Raw genomic sequence first — 21,899 nt, 5'->3', positions numbered from 1 at the left:
ATTTAAAAAATATCACTGATAAAATATAGTTAAAAAATTAGATTTATTTTGTGAAAACATTTCATTATAATTATTTCAAGAAGTATAAAATTGTATAAATTAATTAAAAATTACAAAAAAAAAAAATCAATAATGAAATGATAACTAATTAGTATCGCGAGTAACACAGATCGCATAATATATATAAGTATATATACGCAAATAATAATTATTTTTATTAAATATTGACGAATCTAAAGCAGTTTTCACACGACCCCTCTGTATAATATATAATATATACTAATTACTATTATAACACTTTGTGATGATAAGAAAAACTAATAACAACTCTGCCCATTATGTGGTTATTATATTACAATAAATACTATAAAATATATTAAGTAATACGTTTATAGGTACACATACAATATATTGTAGCAACTGCATGCTGCAATTCACTACACGCGTGGTAGGTTACGGCCAGGAGAGTGGGATCTTTGGCATCGAGAAGGACGTTCGACCGACCGCCACGCCGGTGGAAGAAAACAACGCAAAAATAATAATAAATACATGCCTAAAGTGTTTTTAATTATTTTTCATCGGGCACATGGCACGCGGTTTTCGCGGGCATCAGTCGGACGTCGGGTTGGCGCTGCAATAGCACGATCACGCGCGCGCCGTCCGGTTTACAATCGTGTTTTTTCGTATTTTTATTATTATTAATTTTACCATTCGCGTTCCGTTTCCCTACGACCACGTTTATAATACCGTTTATGGCGTGTCGCGATAAATATTTTAAATCGTATATTAAATTCGTTGTAGGTACCCATATATATTATATTTTGATACGTTTTTGAATCTTATTCCTGATGTGCCACCAAAACACCGTGACAAAATTATCACCGCTGTGTACACAATAATATATACTAAATCTGTTAGACTATTGTAGTATATAGGCACCGTTGTTATTGATCATACGCGGCTCCCGAGACTTCCGCAATAATGACCGAAAAGCCTAGGGTCGTATCGGCGTGCATGAAACGTATCATTCGGACCAACGGACGGGCGCAACAGAGACCTTTGATATCAGGTATCTACGAATATAAAATATATATTTTATACAACCATATAGTATCGATCGCCATTTAATATTTATTATTGTGGCACACAATAAAGTAGAACTTATTTTATAATAGTTTTTTAATCAATATTGAATTATAACATATTGATATGAACGTTTAAAATATAATGACCAAAGAATAAAAATCATTTAGGACTGTTAGGTCGGGTTATGCGATATAATAGTCTTACATCACTACATCACAATACCTTATGTACTGCATAATATTATAGGTATAATATACTCAATTTTACGTCGTATTTCTTGAATATGTGCTTACAGCGTTAGAAAGTTTCATGATAAAATAATGAATTTTTAAAAAAGAAATGATTGGTTGTAATAATATTGTTTGACTAGTATTGAATTAAATTTAAATAACTTTTTTGTATTTTGTATGCATAATCAAATCGGTCAACCTCATAATATAATAGATAACTAATTTTCAGCTTTGTTTTTACATTATAAAAAATGACTGAAATTGAAATTTAACTGCAAAGAAAGTATGTATTTATTCGATAATATGGAATTTCCTGCAGTTTCATTATGTTTACATTTTATGAAATATAAATACTGTAGAGAATAAATTCAATTTGTTCTAGAAAAAATAATTCTAGACTTTGAAAGTACTACATATTAGTGGCCTACAGTAGGTAATTAGAGCATATAACTAAGTATAATATTATGTTTAAAATATATAATAATATACGTATAATATAATATTAACACTTTTTAAATTATGAGAAGGAATGGCACTATTCGAAACACGTTGTTAGGTTAATACACTTTTAATGTTTTGAGATCCTATTTATTTCCATTTCTTTGCACATTTAAAAAATAAAAGCAATTAACAGCAAATTCTTATATACTAACATATAATATTACGTAGATATATTTTTTTTTTTTACAAAAACATAGTTTATACTTCATATAAATATTAGTTACAGTAAGGTTCCTATGTATTATGTTTATGTGTATAGAAATTTAAGATTTTAGAACAATACTTTAAACATTTAAATTATCCAATATATTTAAGATTGTTAAAATTGTAATATCGTATACTTGGGATACAATCGGCTAAAGAGTATAATTTGATCAGCATATTATATTAAGTCAACGTTTACAGGCATTTTTACTGCTTAAAAATAGCATTAAATAGTATAATAATACCTACTTTTATCTTTCAAGAAATATAATGTAATTTCAATATCCAATTTACTATACATAGTTAGTCCGATTAAATAGTCAAAACTTTATTATTATTGTTTTAGGTATAAATTAAATTTTTATAAACTTTTTTTTCGTTAAAATGATATTTTAATTAAACTTTTTTCAAACATTTAAACTTTTTAAGGGGTAATTTACTAATTTATATTAAATGGAACATTTAAATTATATTATAGTAAAAACTTTATTGCGGTGCACTATGAACAAAAAACAAAACTGTAAAAAAGTATAAAATTAAATAATATATAATATAATTTATTAGGTAATTTTGATTTTTTCAAAAGAGTATATACATAACACGCAAACAATTAATATGGTATTATGTAGATTCTGCATTACAAATATTATAACTTATAAGTTGTAAGTCAAATATGTTTGAGTACAATCAATAAAACTTTTTTTTTGCTACTAGTTACTATATAGTGTATAATAGCATTATATCTATGTAAACATACCTAAGGAGGAATATATTTCGCGTAATTGATTTATCACCATCACATATACATAATACAATAAATAGCTATACGGGAAATATGTATTTTAGTAGTTGAGTCCGTTATAAATGTACAATTACTTTAATTACAGTATCAAGTATATTCAAATCTGAATATGAAATAAACGACAACGTAACGTGCAATAGAAATTATTTGATTTAAAAAAACTAATTTGCCTCAACTGTATTTGGCAATACCCGTCAATTTAAAATAATTAAATCAAGTACCAATAAGTATCAACATATAGTATGAAATCGTAAAATTTCGGTGATTTATTAGTAAATAGATACAAAGATTCATGTTATTTTAAGCGGCCACAACGAATATATTTTTATTATTGTGACTGACAACTAAAAAAAGTTAGACGAAAAAACAAACAAAATTCTTAGTTTAAATATTTTTTTACTTATATTATTTAAGACTTAAGTATTTATAATATGTTCAGCCTGTTCAGGTAAATTTGAAATGCATATTTATTATTAATTTGTATTTTGATGTACCTATATGGCTGTAAGTAATTTCAATTGTTGTTTTGTTGTTAAACTTAATTATTTCATATAAAATAAACGTAAAATACGCTTCGAGTTTACTCTTGGTTTGTTTGACATGTCCTTTGAGTTGAAGTGTGTACGCATATTAGTATCTACCTATATAGACGCAAGTATAAAATAGCAAATTCTGTACATAATATTATGTACGCATAATATGATATACCTGTCACTAACCTTGTCCTTCAATATCAAGTTCTATTGTAGATTTTACTTTTTATGTATAATATTATAATACTACATAGAAGTTGGCATTATGTCACAGCCCTGCAGATGGAAGATATTTATATTTCCTAAATTTCATATATGCTTTGTATTACCTGCAACTTACAAGTATTGATGATCGCAATGCTCACATCATACAATTATTAATGCATGATCTATAACACGTGCACGTTTATATTAAACAAATTAAAAATAAAACACATGAGTTAAATCTGTGTATTGTACAATAAATAAAATAATAAGTAAAGATACCATAAAAATTTTTTATTGTATTATTAATTCACATTTATGGAGTAAAAAATATAAATTCGTAATGGTTTTTTTTTTTTTAATTGTCAGCGCAAATAATTAGTACATCATAATATTTGGCTATAAACGCGTGTATTATTTCCCACGCATAATAATATTTTATAACTATATTACCTGTTACTATACACTTATTCATACGTGTCTTTGTTTTCGAGTAAAATTGTAAAAATAAATATACCTACATAATTGGGCCCATAAGAATAATATTATGTTACTCGGGTTGAAAGGCCGATGACATCTTTCAAAAAGTCATCGAAATTATAGAGTTGGAAAAGGAAACTCAGATTATTATCTAGGCATTATAATTTAAAGATGCTCGCAATTTGCATAAATTATCTGCATACAATACATAATGACAATGTTATTTTTCACAATAAAAACTATTATTGTTTTTTTTTTTTATTAAAATGGGATTTATTAGCTTTTAATTCGTGCAACATAGAATATTGTACAAAAAAAAAGTAGGTATTATATATCATAAAAAATTATCGTCTAAATGTTAGTAAAGGTAAAAAAAAAAATTGGTTTATTTTTAAATTTGAAGAATGGATAAAAAGTTTTTTTTAATAATAATTAAATAAAAATAATTCGATTAAAATGATTCAATATTGTAATAAAAAATTAGTTAAATAAAATTAAGGAAAAATAGCAAAAATATCAACATATAGAAAAAGATGTGATAAAAAAAATTATTGCATCAGCCGGGAATCGAACCCGGGCCGCCCGCGTGGCAGGCGAGCATTCTACCACTGAACCACTGATGCTCTTATTAGTTAATGATAAAATGTCTGTATTTTACAACTAAATAATATTAAATTATTACGAAAACAATATGATTTTAATAAATAAAAACCCAATTCTGTAAATTTAATTCACATTCATCAATAAATAATAATATACGTATGTAGGTACCTATCGTACCTATAAAAATTCTAAAATAACTTACATTGTGTTTGTACTAATATTTTTTTTTTTAAAACTTATATATTGTTATATTTTATTTTTAACATCCAAACTATGAACAAATTTCAATTTTTTTTTTTTTTTTAATAAAACTGAAGTCTATTGACCAGCTACACATGAAATTGTGTATTATATATAATAAAAATACATTTGAATAACAGCTAGCAATTTTTTTGAAAATGTATTTGTGACATGCCAACATACATTATCTATCTATACGTCGTGTTTTAATAGAATAATATAATTCAGATAGCTATATACTATCATAATATGACAGTATGTGCACTATAGCTATAGGTAGGTAGGTAGTTATAGGTAGATATAAATAAATCTTTATCGGTGGCATAAGTTGACTGAAAGAGCGCCAACTTTAGGAAAATTGTAAATTATAAATAAAATAGAAAATGATTTCAGTGTTCTGTAAACAATAAACATACTACATAATAACACTAAGACGTAATCATATGTACCTAAGTTCAAACCAGATTTTGTATTTTTATGTAACAAGTAGCTGGAAAAATCTAAAAGTAAAATATTATATACCAACAGCATCAGTATACCGAATTTATAAGGCAACTATTACCTGTAGTTAAATTTCTTTCCTTTCGTCATTTAACAAATGATCAGCCCTTTTCCCTAAACAAAATTCTAGCTACACCGTTGACTTATATTTATAGTGTATACATGAAAACGTTTGAGCATGTTTTGGTTGAGCCAATAATTTGAATATTTAATCTTACAATATAACTTATAGTACTATTAAAAATTGAAAAATGTGTATCCGCTCAACACAGCCTATTATTCAGACTACAACAGTCCGCATTTTGTTAGTTTTATTATTAATGCCTTTATAAGGCTATAACCTATATATTAATATCAATATAAGTAATATAAATATATGATACGTACCTGTCATAACTAGGGACAGTTTTAAACTGAAATTACACTTTAATATTAAAAACATTTGTTATATGTCCTGCAGCATATAAAGGCTGCTGATATAAGCAAACTATAATAGTCTATAATGTGTATTTGTATATTATATAGGGCAGTAGCATATATTTCTAGGCCGTACTAAAATATCAGATCATACGACATACGAGTAGAACGTATAAATTTATATCACTTAAACCTACCTTCCTACTTCCAACTATATTTTTAAGTTGGCACAGAAAATAAATTGCAATGTAACATTGTAACTATTATTTTGACTTCGAAATTATTAAAATCAAGTTTGCAGACCGTGCAAAGTGTCAAGGATTAAGAACGTCACGAATGTCAAAGCGCTATCTAATTATTATTATTTTTCCATGTGATATAATTATACAATTGTGTATTACATGTATGCCATACAGGCCACAGGGAGTGTTTAAAAATCAAAATTTATGTTTCGAATATATAATATAACCTAACTAGGGGTCCTGAAGACGTATAGTGATCAAATATATTTTAGGAAAGTGGTTATATTACCTATATATTTTTAATAAATAATTTCGGCGAGGGAAGGGTTTCATTATTTTTTTTCGTTAATCATCTAGCTATAGCTATTATAGCTCTATAGAGAGACAAACGTTTTGACTAAATGGTTAAGCTGCCCAATTCTCAAGACCCCTCATCTTAGTATCTTAAACTTTTTTATGTCTATATATCCAAAGTAAGATTTATTTAACTATACATTTATACGTATATATTTAACTATTTAACTATTTAAGTTTAATTTGTTTGTTTCCACAGTATCTTATGCTTTATATATTCCTATATTATGTTTTCAATAATAAATATGCTAATTTTTCCAGCTTATGAATTCCTACATTTTTTTTTTAATTTATATAAAATATTTAGTTTTTTACTAAATTATTTTTTTTCTAATTCACCACAAATACTGAATAATAAAACTTCTGAATCTTGCTTGACACGTGTTCAACGCCGGCAACGCGTTTATATATGTCTTAAAAGATTTTAGCATTAAGTCATTATATTATGTATTCTTTTTCAATGGGCTACTGACTCGTTTATGCATTAATTTCTTATATATTTCAGTCGTATAATAAAATATGTAGCTTTTTTTTGTAAATATCTGAAATATTGAAGGTGCAGGCCATAAGGAACAGACATAAAAAAATTGGTTTATTTTTAAATTTGAAGAATGGATAAAAAGTTTTTTTTAATAATAATTAAATAAAAATAATTCGATTAAAATGATTCAATATTGTAATAAAAAATTAGTTAAATAAAATTAAGGAAAAATAGCAAAAATATCAACATATAGAAAAAGATGTGATAAAAAAAATTATTGCATCAGCCGGGAATCGAACCCGGGCCGCCCGCGTGGCAGGCGAGCATTCTACCACTGAACCACTGATGCTTGTGTGAATTCTAAGAAAAATTACTTTATTTCAAATAAATATACAAACGTTTATTAATGTTAAATGATTAGCTATCAAAATATAAATTGATATTATTGTTGAAATTTAATTATTTACTTCCAAGACTGAAGGCTATAAATTAATAAAATATGAAAAAATGTTTACATTGTAGTTACTTACATTAACCTATTATGTTTATTATTTATTAAAATATTGACATTACTGTCATTACTTTATCCACCTTGTCAGTTGTCATCAGGGCCGAATATACGCTTAGACGCCCTAAGGCGGCAAATTTTGTAAGAAATTGAAAAAAAAATCATATAAATATTTTATGCATTTATGCAACTGCGTAAATTAAAATTATATAATATTTAATATATTATATATTTGAAAAACAGAAGTAAATCCATGAATTTGACACATTGATTTATTGCTTATTAGAATTTATAATTACTTTTTTTGTTTATTATGACTACTGACCTAATTTCTTTAAAATGAAATAAATTTATTAGAAATAAACATTACATTTTTTTTTTGCTGAGGTAGGGGTGGCATGTTTAAAAGGGGCCTAGGGCGGCACCTATTCTAAATCCGGTACTGGTTGTCATTAAACTCGCTTTTAAATTTTTTTAATCAACGATAATAAAAGTACAAGTACTTTTGAAAAATTAACACATATTAAAAAAGATGTGTTCATTTATTCTGAACGGACGTTTATTCACGTTAAAAATAATTTTTTTAATTGTTAGTACACCGAATATAGCTGTAAAAGCTATATATTAAAATAGGTACAAATACATAAAATTTTATGCTACGTCGTATATTTACTAAGCGCAACAACAAACCAAACGTTGGAAAAACCTTTTGGTCTGTTTCCTAAAAGATCCTCGTTTATTTTTAACGATTATTGGTGCCGCTTCATACGAATCGTTAGCCAAAATTTGCATTTCTATTTCGATAGGCGTTGCGCTTATCGAAATAATCGGCAAAAAAACAGATCGTCTCGCTAGCGGTCCAGTCACAGAGCTCACCACATCCGACGAACCTTCGTTATGCGGATCATCGTCGGGATGCTGCAGTAACGACAACGTGGGAGCCGGTGATTTAGCTTCCACGGCTGGCGCCATCACAGCGGCGTTTACGATCGCGATCATTCGCCGCATCTGTGGCCCTGCATAATTGGCCAGCCGAATTGGCGATGGACAATATTCGAGTGTCTGCAGGATTCTGTCGCGATTCAGCGGAATCGCCATCGCCACCAGACGTCATTATTTTTATGTTGGGTATCGATCTAAAAAACGGTTTAGCGATTAAACCCGAGAATTCCGAGCTTTCCGAAATCTTCATGGTCTGAGAGTTTAGCGACTTATTCACAATGGGAACCATCGAAGCCGGTTAGATTTTGCAATCGATCGTAATATCATTATTATCTTGCATGATTTATTTCCAACAACGCGTATAATATCAACGAAAAATGATTAACGTCAAGAGAAGCGAATTCACTCTAAAGAATTAGTCGATGTGTGTGCTCTTTGAAACAATACTGAAAATCAACTGCAGTTAGACAGATTTTGGGTAACGACGAATATTTTATATAGTAATGACAATAACAACATGTTTTTAATTATTTATTTAGTTAATTTATTATCGGCCATTCGGACAAAGGGAGTACATAAAATTAATACGAAATACAAGGAAAAAAGGGTGGGCAAAAGGGTATCGCTCTGCTGATAGTAGAGATGTAGAGTATGTCACTGGTCACTATATATATAATGGATGTGTTAAATTTGAATGCAATGATTACAGTCTACAGGTATCATTGTATACAAAAAAGATTCTGAACGGAGATGATTTGTCAGTCTAGGATAATAATTAGTAGGGTATATTATAATATTAGCTATATTTAAATTGTAATATATCGTTATTTTACGCGATTTCGTAAAAATTAAATTTCAGACGCTCATAAATTTTTTTCTATTTTGACGCTTGAATTTTTTTCACAGTTATTCGAAGAAAAAGTTATGGAGAACTGAATTATATAATATGAAATATTCATTATAGATCGTGAAGAACATACAGTCAATACAATCAATATATTATTATAATAGCGTATTATATAATTTATAGATAGTTTATCAGAAATTTAGAGCTTAAAAACTATTATTACATACTTCGTTAAGTAATATCACTAAATAAAAATGCTTTGTGTTATTTAACTGTATACACCTAACAAAACCTGGAAGAGCGAAATTATAACATTGCCGTCTTAGTAAAACATACAACTTCGCTAGCCTCTTCGCTGTGCGTGATTTCATATTTATGCTATTGTTCAACAGCCAACGCTATATTATTATTTATTATAAATTATATTATGCGAGTATGCACTCGTTTAATTTGGTGATGTAGTGTGGTTTGCTTACAGCAGCTGATAGTGCTGACTATTAATGTACATTATTCTATAAGCCGTGACCGATTATTTGTATTGAAAAAATGGAAACATCGGAAACAGTCTCTTTTAATAAAGATTATACATTGAGAGTCTAGACTTTAAAATATGTCATAGCCATTAGGTATACATTAAGTATTACGGAAGATTAACAATTCCAGAATTGCTTATTTCTGTAATACTCAATAAAATTGTGGTTCACATATTGTCTGCAGTAATTACAGTATTACAGTCGTATAGATTTATCTAATTGTATTTGTTTATCACAAAAATTTAATTCTCATTTATGTACAGTTTGTAATATACGATTTAGTAAGTCGTTTGTTTTTATACAAGTACTATTTGAAATAGGTATACCAAAATAATATTAAGACATTTAAAAATATATTAATTAAACAAAAAACATATATAGATTAGACATTGGATCGCGTATAAAAAAGTTGGAAGAAAAAGTAACTGCATCAGCCGGGAATCGAACCCGGGCCGCCCGCGTGGCAGGCGAGCATTCTACCACTGAACCACTGATGCTGATGCTAAATACGTTAAATTTCGATACTCTCTAACCTCAAGAACAAAAATGCGCATCGAGTTCAAATTCAGGGGGTAAAAAATTATTGGTGCTTCATATTATCATATAAAAGACCCGCGAGAGCTTTCCACCCACCGCCGAAATTGTAGATATGGAAAATTCACAATTATAATTTATAACAAATAAATAGGTTACTGGTTATGATATAAAAATAAAAAATTTCTCTAGCCTAAAAATAGCTCAAAAAATATATAATAATTTGAAAATTATATTATATTTATAAAATGCAGACATGCAGTTTTAAAAATCTGATGTAAAATTTAGTACAGTATAGGTATATCTACAGTTATTCGTTTATGAATAATTATGAGTTACACAAAAAAAACAAAATCGATTTCGTCAAAAACTGGTGTATTGTAAATATTCCTGTTTTCCCTAATTGTTTATTCGTATACATCGATTGTTTAGAAAAATATTAATACATTTTAACTTTAAAAATGTATAAAATATACCTGTAGATCCAATTTTCTATTAAAAACACAGTCAAAGTTGAAGATCAATGCATTTTTTTCAATTATTACTTACTTACTTATGTCGTATACAAACACAAAAAATGTAAACATCTTCGAGTGCAACAATCATCGATATACCCAATCCCTTTAATATAAACATAAATGTATATTTAATTCGTATAAATATTTATGTGTCTTAAAAAAACTATGTGAGTTGGCCGACTGCATCAGTCATCACCGGCTGAGATCAATAGCAGACTACTACAGAGGAATCAAGCTTAAAAAAAAGTTGATTATTAAAATCTGTAATAGAAATCTGAAATTGTATAATAAGCTGAAAAATTAACAAATAAAAAAATTAAAAAATGGGATAAAATTAAGTAAAAACAATAATAATGACTGCATCAGCCGGGAATCGAACCCGGGCCGCCCGCGTGGCAGGCGAGCATTCTACCACTGAACCACTGATGCTGATGTTAAGATTTATGAATTTCGATACTCTCTAACCGCAGGAATATAGTCACATATTAAATTTAAATTCAAAGGATACAAAATTATAAAAGCCCTCATAGAAGACAAACCCACGAGGTAATTCTTATTTCCACTCACGATTATGCTAATATTGAAAAATAATTTATACCTTATAGGTTTATTTACATTTTGAAATATTTAGTTACAGCTTATAAAGAAAAAATTAAAAAAATATATTGGTATTCGTTAAAAAAATTAATTCAACATAAAAAAAATGTGTGAAAATCTTGAATTGCTCCGAAAATTGATAGGTATTTATTTTTTGAATCATAAAAAACCACGTGGGTCACTAACTAAAATTAAGTAATACTAGTCTATAAAAGTATAAACCACAACAGTCGCATCACCGGTAGTCTGCGACACGGGAACCGGCTGATATCTACAGTTGCGGATTTAGCATAAAAAACAGCTAATTATTAATATAAATAATATTAGTTATAAAAAAAACTATAATACTAATGAGGGAAACGGATAAAACAAAAATTTCATAATCGTAAAGTAAGAATAATACAATATTCAATGCATCAGCCGGGAATCGAACCCGGGCCGCCCGCGTGGCAGGCGAGCATTCTACCACTGAACCACTGATGCTGATGAATACCAAAATTAATTTTGATGAAATTTAACCAAAATGGAGTAAACGTGTTGTAGTGGTAAGCAGAAATGTTACGCACGAAAAAATAAGTTAACTGTATACGTTGAACGTACTATATTTTAATTTAAGTCAATGTCGAGTGACATTATCGCAGTAACGTAATATGACTTGAATTAAATATATATATAGTAAATATTACAATGCCATATTATATAATGCTAACAATAATTATTATTCATTATTTCATTATAGTATTAAAATATTTTAGCCGCAAGTAACTAACGGTTATTCTTATATGACTAGCGTACTATGAAAATTGTCCAGAATCATAGTTATGTGCCACAAAAATGTAGGTAAAAACCACGTTATGTACAAATGTATATTTAAATCAGCGAACTAGGTCTGACGTATAAAATATAAATTGTATAGGTATCGAGTGCACTGACACCAGTTACACCCCATAATTAGGTAGGTAGTTTTTACGGATGACGAATGTGTTAAATTTTAATTCAATGACCAATCATTGATAAAAAAAACGGTCCTTGATCGGAAACGGTCTATCATATTATAATATAGGTACCTACTACATATTTTATAAGAATTTTTTATGAGGTATATAATATGCATAGTGCATACTGTATATTTTGCTATCTATTTATTTTTTTTTTGAGTTATAAGATTGGTTGAACTAATTTTTGTCAAAAAAAAAACCTCATATTTATAATATTATTGCATAAAATATTGCAAGCTCTTAACAACTAATAACTTGTACATAAGTCAATTCCGATGTATCATTTAACGGTGTCTGTGTAAATGGGTTAGTTAAATAAATTTGAATATTTTGAAAATATCGTTGTATTTGGTAAATAATATTATAAATACGAAGTAGGTAACGGAATAATGCTTCAAGTCCCTATAAATCATAATTTAAAGATAAACCAAGATCGTTGTGTTCCGACTTAATAATATTTTTAAATAAAAATCATACTTACGTATTTTCAATATTTTTAAATAGCTTTAAAAAAAATGTATATGAAAACGTATGTTATATTTTAAAGATTTTTAATGAGCTTAAACTTGTTTATAACTTTTTGTTTATTTAAAGCACAGAAAACATTCAAAATATTTTGAAAGTTATGTCAATTATAAACAATTTAAAAATTCCCGTTTTTCTTATTTTATTTTTATTTTTTTATTATTATTGTTTTTTCCTATTATTTCCAAAAATATTGGAAAATATTTATTTTTGATAACCTAAACTACTCAGTATGTTTACTTTTCCAATTTGATGACAGTCATACAAAACACACTTTATTATAAAATCGAATAGTAGTATTGTTCAGAATTTAAAATGTAAATATTAATTACAGTCTATACTCTTTACTCTATATTATACCTTAGAAATATTTTGTTCTTTAAGTGACCGTAGCACCAAGATTTGTTTTCTCCGTCTAATAATAATAGACATAATATAGGAACAAAGATATATTCTATATTTTCACGATTACGACTCTCTGGTTTAGTTTAGGGCAAAAGCACCTACTATATATATTTTATAAAGAAGAATATTTACTGAGCAATGAGCATTGGCCGGATACATTTTTAATATTTATATTTTTGAATATCTTATGAATGGTTAAAAAAATCAAATTTATTTTAAATTAAAACATAACGCTTATATTTATAAAAAATGTAAATAAACATTAAACATATTTGTTATTTCGCTTTAGTAAAATCAATTAACCACTTTATTCGTTTTAATTTTAATCTATTTTAAGTCTGAAAACATTTTTTGATTTTTAAATAAAAATGTAAATAGTTGTTATAATGCTAAACTAATTTTACTTTATAAAGTTATAAGAAGTAATCGCTAATCCAAAATCAACAAGTGATATATAGTGAGGGTGACCATAGGGTACAATATTGTTTATACATAAATTTGGATAGTTATAAAATTATAATCTACATATACCTACTATTAATTCAAACGAACTGTATGATTCGCATTTTTAGTAATATAATTTATTTTTAGATTATTCAATACACATATTTCATGGAGACGGCCCTAAGGAAGTTAGAAATGTAATTACCTTTATCATATTATAGCATTTTAATTTTAATTTTTAACGTTCGCTAGTTTATTTTTTCGACGACTATCGTCAATTGTGTCTAGTTAAAATTATTGTATATTTTATTACTCTTTATATGAAACTATGCGCTTGATGTTTATTTAATCTTAAGCATGACATCATTTTCAAGGCTGGGAATAAACGACTTAAAAAGTTTAAGTATAGTTACTTTTAACTAAGTATAGTTAGCTAAATGAGTTACACTTTTTTTTAGGTAACTTTTAACTTAACAAGTACTTTTTTTTCCGTGATATGCACTATATGCGGTTACTAATCAATTATTAATTGTATAGTCACATTTCTTATGTAAATCCCATAGATTTAAAAAATAATAGAAAAATTTGTTGCTTAGAATTTTTTTTCTTATAAAATAATTATATTTATAATTTATTATATTATAATATATTGTAAATAGGTACTAAATTGTAAATTGTCGAAGTGTGAATGCGCTATTTTTAAATTTTAATAGGAATCGTAAAAAATAACGTAAATATCTATAATAATTTTACTATCTTGCCTAAACCTATACATATTAAATCTCCCAAGCACAACAATATCATTATTAGTATAGTATATTTGCTCGACTTTATTAATTTCTAACGCATTAAAAGAATATTTAAATAAATCTTTTCAACTAGATGAATCATTTGTTTAATCTGATTATATTTTTTTATAACGTATGTCATATATATTACTTTGTGTACTAGTATATAAATATGTAAACATTATATGAGTCATCTACTTTCCATTAAAATATACTATCTAGATAAAATCTAATATATTTATGTTATTGTTAAAATAAATGATAAAAATTTGTGATATATACTTTTGATAATAAGATATTCGTACCGTATGTATGAATAATATATTGATTTATTTGGATATTTTAATGAGTGTGATTAATAATCACTGATTATAAAATCTTAATATTATATATTGCTCAATTGACAATTATTAGTTATTACCTAATAAATTATTTTTGCATATTATTAATTATTATCATAGACAGCAGAGTGCACACGGGTCTTTATCATCATAGGGCTCACCATTGGGCTGGCTATCTTTTTAGTTTTCATTTTGAACAGTTAACAATTGATATGATATTCATTTTTAGTTTCAAATTTCAGTTTTCTAAAATAATTTCAACCAATTTATTCTAATGTTGAACATATTATGTGCAAATATGAAATTGGCCAGTAGAAAATAAGAAAAGTTGTATAGGTATATAAAACAATAGTGTACTATATACTATATATATATTATATATTATATTATGAAAATAAAATATTGGAAATGTGTTGGTTAAGAGAAATCAAAATACATCAACATATTATTTCAAATTAGTTTATCTTGAAAAATGACGAATAACAGGCAACTGTAGTTATTGGTAATAAATGTAAAAGCCTTCGCTTGTCTATAATAGCTTCAACTTCGTATAATATAATATATATACTTAGTAAATATATACAGACATGCAGTATATGTACGGAGTAACGTCATGGTGTCAAGTAAGGCAAATTACGTTATTTTCATGCAGTATATATTGTCGCATTTGAAGTTTTGTGTCACGGGAAATATCAGCAATTCGACCTCGTTCAAAAATCGTTTGATGGCAATGGTACACCTGCAGGCGTCTAACAATAATATATGATATATAATATAATATATAATTGAGAGAGAAAATCGCATTACAATCGTAAATTACGTTTTGGAGTGTATTCGACAAGTATATATCGCAGGACCCGACCCGGCGAGGTCGGTGAAACGCGTATTTTTCTATTCACAGCATAAGTATCTACGCATAATAACTAAAATGACGAACATCATATAGTGTTATAGGCAGTAGAAGGTACTTATTCTATTCGAGGACGGCCATGTGCATATAGATGTAGAGATATTTAGTCGCGTTCGTTGGATGAGAAATTTTGGCATTGGTCGGGAGACTTTGGAAAAATGTTGATGGGCTTAGTTCGTGATAGACTCCTCGATCTACGTTTCTGGTTATATTTCAATTAAAAAATATATGCTATATTATTATTACGCACACCTATTATAATAGGTATAATATAGTGCTGGTATTCTTTCAAAATTTGTTAATTTTTTATAAAAAGAAAATTAATCGAATAATACAGGAAAATACTGTATAGGTACATTTGAATTTTGTTTAACCACTCATACTTTTCCCATAATATGATTGATACATATTTTTAAATTTAATATTGCTCCTACTCTGTTCTTATCCAGAAAATTATGGTACTAGCCACATAATTTAATAGGCTAAAAAATATGAAATAAACATTTTTTTGATGATTACGAAATTCTTAGATTTTTAATTTTATTATATGATTTAATTTTACGCAAAATAGGTAGGTGCTTTGCATTTTTTAAATAGAAATATCCTATTTTGATAGGCTGAATTATTAAAGTCGTTTTGATCTGTTAAATATGGCTCTAAAATCAAAATTGACACAATTACAACGGATTAAAGTTTAAATTTAAATCTGACTAAAATAACGTGTTAGTAAATTAATGCATTTTTCACCGATCATTTTCCAAGTATCCTTTTATTTTTATCTTAAATTTAATTATTTGTATTTGAGTCAATTTTTGTTTTAGAACCATGGTTAAAGATCAAAATAACTTTAAAGTTTGTTTATACAAATCGTATTGCTATTTAAAAAAGTGCATGTTATATAGTCCGCAATGAAAATAAGGTTATCTAAATACTTAAAAATCGCTAACAAATGTACATTTCAGTGTTTCCTGTATAGTTTTTCACAAAAACCCCATTTCTATTCGATGTCACTAGATGGAAATATATCATATTATGATACGAAATACAATGACACTGCAGTTTATTATATATACACATTTGATTTATTTTGAATATATACATGATGGTGCAGTAGCTATAATAACACAAAAATAATAACGTCTCAGTACATATGGTACAGAAGTGCAGCGATAAGACACCCAATGCAGTTATAATGATTACACGTGTATCACAGTCTACTTGGCGAAGATCGCGTGTAATTGGCGCATTAACTCGTGCGGCTTGGATCATCATCTGCACGCGTCGTATTTAATAATTAAATTAATGAACTATATATTATGTAAATATCAACATTTAACATAAAGCGTATGTAGGTCCATATATAACGGTTTAAGAGGAAATTGCTTATAATAGTAGGCATAAGGTTTTTTCCTACACACTCGTTTAGGTTGCGGTGTTTATATAATATAATATGTAGATAATAAGTAATCGTAGGTATATTACTATTGTTTATTATTAAATATATACAAATTATTAGAACAATTTTTGTTCAAATTTGTTTTTACTAAATTCCTAATTATCCGTATTTCATATTTATTTTATTATATTCAGCATTCTTGTTTTCATTTATATTTTAATAGTCTATTACCTATACAAAATATAAACAATTAAGATTAACTAAAATGGTTTTAATAGCTTATAAAAGTTGCTACCGATCATTATTTTATTATTTATATATAAGTATACATATAGAGATTTTTTTTAATTGTTCGATTCATTCGCCAACGAATTATTTAAAAAAAAAAAATATTCTGCTATTTTTTTTTTTAATTGCACATTTTTAAGTTAAAATAATATTTTAACAATAACTGTATTATAAAAGAGCTAAAACGGTAACCATGATGAAATAAATATGAGTAAATTGATTAAATGTGAATCATTTCAATATATTATAATTTATAATATAATTTATAACCATTATTAATCTTCAACCGGATGTTTAAGTTAATATTATAGGTAGAAATCTTTCACAAAGAATGCATTTGGCCATTTGGGTATATGATTTAAAAAAAAAAAAAACAATAAAACTACTAATATTACCAAATATTTGACAAAAAAAAACATTTTAAACCATTCACCACAAACAAGAATTTTGTTTTTAAAATTACAGCCTAAAGCTGTTAGTGTTTTACTTCAATAATACATTTAACATTTAAGTATAATACAAATATTTTAAATAATTAACATCTACTCATATGTGCGCTCGTTAGAAGTGCAGGGTGTACGTTTTTACATTCTGCATAGAATCACAGATAATTTTACGTAATTAAATTTCAATTTAATAACTATTTAATTCATTTTATTATCAATAATAATTGTACATTATAACATTCCAACAAAAAATGCTTTGTGCGCACACATATATACAATTTACATACACATCCTCGAATAACCTATGTACCGAATTTCAAAACCATTTTATACCACATACACACACACATTGCCATTTATTAATATTATAGATAAATTGTGATACGATGTATACTAAAAATAGATGAATATAAAATTAATTGTCGGCATTCGCCCAATGTAATCATTCTGACATCCACTAAAATGTTATACTTATTCTTTAACAGTTTTAATAGACCTATATGACATGGTCGCCCGTCGTTATCATATAATATCCGTATGATGTCTGTACATATTCTATGCAGGCAATTCAAAAAGTTAAAAGTACTACGTGTTTAATATACGAATTACGAATATATGTGTTTTCTATAATATATTGAAGATAATTATATAGGTACTCTATATAACCATTATGATTTTTACGCGTATAGCGTAGTAGTGTAATACTATATTTGTCATTATCTCGTAGTTATTACAATTTACGTTACAATATTAGAATTTTCTCCGTAACTGCAGCACTGCTGCACACACTCCAGTCCAAGGATAAGTGTTAAAGTGTCCGGATACGGTGCGTACACAGATAGGTCAGTGTAACAATATAATATTGCTTTATATTATAATGTATATATATATTATGCGTACACCACAGTGCGCCGCTGTGTATCCTTAAATAAATAAATATAATTATTCTTTTCGTTTATATTTTATTCGCGTACGTATAAACCTATATACCTACATACATATATATGTATATAATGTGTGCAATAATATTATGGTAGACGCCGCCAACCGTTACACCCCATGTGCACAATATATGATAATGCTTAATTTATTGTGCATATATATAATAAGAGTCCATTACAATCCACATGATATCGTTTATTTCGCTCCTACACACAAATATACAAAAAGTAGCTTAATTTAATGTATATTATGTCTATCGTAGCCCGTAGGTATAGCGTTTCTAGTCGAATCGTCGCAGATCCGTCACACTGCTGAATATAATATAATATACAATGTATACACTTTCGTCTCTCGGTCGCGTTCTCGCCCACGGGGTCATCTCTATAACGTCTAATTTATATATTATAATAAATTCTACAATAATAATGTATAATGTTATGCTGTTTATTTGTACTCCGCGAGTGACGTGACAACGAGATTACAAAACTAGTACTATCTATTTAATCTAATCGTATTATAACAGTGTGTGGTGAGCTTATAAAGACTAAAATAACGTTTTTTTTGAGTGTTTCAATTCAGCTATTATAATACATATAAATATAAGTTTATATCTTACTCAGTTTTTTCACGAACCAAAAAATTGGAGTAAACGAATGATATAATAATATTGTGCTTACCACATTCGAGGAGTACCTATTCGTAATGCAAGATAAATTATAAGAGGGTTTTGAAGAAGATAAAATTATTTCTTCATTAAGAACACATTTCCGATTTACTCGTCAAAACATCAACATTACGTCATCATTACTCACTAAATAACTAAATCTACATTAAAATTATATTCATTACAACTTTCTGTAAATACCGTTTGTAACGTTTACATTATAATAGGTATTTAGTTTATAATATAACTATAGGTACTAGGTAGCCAATTAACAGAAATAGATGACAGAAAGCTATCTAAGTTATATATTATCTTTAAGATTTAAAGTTTTGGCCTTGGAAAATGGAAATATGTAATGATAATCTTAAGTAAAAAATAAGTATGATATGTATATTTTATCTTGACTCTCCATATTCTTATATGTTAATATTATTCTAATATCAGCATTACCCATAAAATCTATTGAATTTATTTTAAATTTACAATGCCGTAATAGTAATAGCAAATATATTATTTCGATTTATTGATTTATTACATTATAATACGAGTGGAAGAGTACAAATATTCCAAAGGGGTATTCGTATAAATAGATCCATAAAATAAAATTTGAACTGTATTATAGCTATGAATGCATATAACCTCTTGGCTCTTTTATTGATAAATTAATGTGCATACATACAATTTTTATACATTTTTTTGTTAGTATTAAAAATAGGCCATTTACATAAGTATGGATATGATATGGTTTTAATAGTAATAACTAGGTAATAGAACAATTATATGAATTGCCAAAAAGACATCACTAATAATTAGTAATTATTATCATCACTATTAGTGATCTGCAGTTTACCTACTAATTAATTTAAAAAAAAAAATTGAATACAACATTATCAATTATTACTTATAAAGTTATATATAACAGTTATGAATCATATTAACTTAATTTCTGATAAAAAAGGAATCATTAAAATATTAAAATTATACCCTGGAGGTAAAAAGTAACTGCATCAGCCGGGAATCGAACCCGGGCCGCCCGCGTGGCAGGCGAGCATTCTACCACTGAACCACTGATGCTGATATTGAGTACCAAAATTTTTATACTCCTTAACCCTAATATCAAACGTAACAATTTTATTTAACTTTAGAAAAAAAATATTTTATATAATCTAGATTCTAGAATTGTATGTACCTATGTACGTAATTAAAAAAAAAAAAATTATTCAAATAGATAACATTTTCAATTATATTGTAATATTTTTGGCACATAAAAGATTAAAGTATAGATACCTATCAAAAATTCATTAATCCGTGCTATTTGGTACACGAAAAAGTTTTTACAAGTTAAAACGTCGCAAAATCAAAATGATCGCGAAAAAAAAGCGAAAAAAATTGTCAGAATTTCAGATTTCTATGTGTAATAAAAATATAAATAATATAATATTATGTTGCATGATGCATATTATAGCATATATCACATAGAAACGAACCCGTGTGGCAGCTGGCAAGTATACCTATTATTTTTCCACTGAACCATGATAGCTGCAAATGAATATTGTTGGAAAGGAGACGGGTTTCGACGAAACTCTGGTCTCTGACCGCAGTATTAAATTTTCAATTACCGACTGAACATCGCTCATCAGTGTCTATAGGCTGTACGCAGCCATATACACATTAATAAAACATTAATTTGTCCCATACTTCTGAAAGCTTTCTCCGAAACGAATGAGTTTTTGCAACCGAGAAAGTGTGATTCTGCGTCCTGCACAGTTCCATTATAAATAGTAATTATTTTTAATCGTTATCACTGTGTTTCTATTGAAAGTCAAACTCATACCGAACTCGGTGAATTTATTTTTCTCTTGTCCATCACCTACCTAAACTATTTTTGTGTAACTTGATAATAATACGAGAATTACCAAAATGTTATTATATGATTAGGTACAGTTATACAGTTATACTTACATCTATTTCCATTTGATGAACTCTTGCAGGATGCTTACATTATCTATTTATGTGTATAATAGTTACGAGCACAGGGTATTTAATATACTCGCATTACGATGATGCTTTCCAAAAGAAATGCTAACAAGTAACAACCTAGTATGCAATTATTGAACCATTAATTATATTATTATATTTATACTATTAGATACAGTTCTACACATAATATATAATAATATATTTATATAAAATATAGTAAGTATCTTTAGTCTAAGTTTCTATATAAATATACCATGGTTTTTCTACAAGTTATATACAAGTAATGCATTTATGTATTTAAAATTAATTAGTTACAAATTTCATAGCCGTGTAGACAAATTAACTACCTTGTACTCATCTATAAAACGGTTAAAAATCTCTAATTTTAAGATATGCTCATTGTATTTGATTTTTG

The 21,899-nt window shown here is 27.2% G+C and overlaps 1 protein-coding gene and 6 non-coding genes across 7 annotated transcripts in view; 1 reads left to right on the top strand and 6 right to left on the bottom strand.

The window, feature by feature from the left end:
- The first annotated feature begins 609 nt into the window (after positions 1–609).
- The window catches only part of LOC113558205, a 37,868-nt gene continuing 16,578 nt past the window's right edge, over positions 610–21,899 (top strand). Inside the window, exon 1 of the mRNA XM_028188689.1 lies at positions 610–1,069. Within this exon, the coding sequence (XP_028044490.1) occupies positions 982–1,069 (88 nt within the window). The 5' untranslated portion in view covers positions 610–981. The remainder of the gene's footprint in view (positions 1,070–21,899) is intronic.
- On the bottom strand, positions 4,593–4,663 carry Trnag-gcc. Its single transcript has one exon. It is a non-coding gene; the product is annotated as a tRNA-Gly (tRNA).
- Trnag-gcc lies at positions 7,157–7,227 on the bottom strand. Its single transcript has one exon. It is a non-coding gene; the product is annotated as a tRNA-Gly (tRNA).
- Trnag-gcc lies at positions 10,135–10,205 on the bottom strand. The gene has a single exon. It is a non-coding gene; the product is annotated as a tRNA-Gly (tRNA).
- Trnag-gcc lies at positions 11,119–11,189 on the bottom strand. The gene has a single exon. It is a non-coding gene; the product is annotated as a tRNA-Gly (tRNA).
- Positions 11,770–11,840, bottom strand: Trnag-gcc. The gene has a single exon. It is a non-coding gene; the product is annotated as a tRNA-Gly (tRNA).
- Positions 20,508–20,578, bottom strand: Trnag-gcc. The gene has a single exon. It is a non-coding gene; the product is annotated as a tRNA-Gly (tRNA).

This window comes from Rhopalosiphum maidis, chromosome 4 (assembly GCF_003676215.2).
Source record: "Rhopalosiphum maidis isolate BTI-1 chromosome 4, ASM367621v3, whole genome shotgun sequence".
NCBI classification, from domain to species: Eukaryota; Metazoa; Arthropoda; class Insecta; order Hemiptera; family Aphididae; genus Rhopalosiphum; species Rhopalosiphum maidis.
This window is presented reverse-complemented; position numbering and strand designations above follow the sequence as displayed.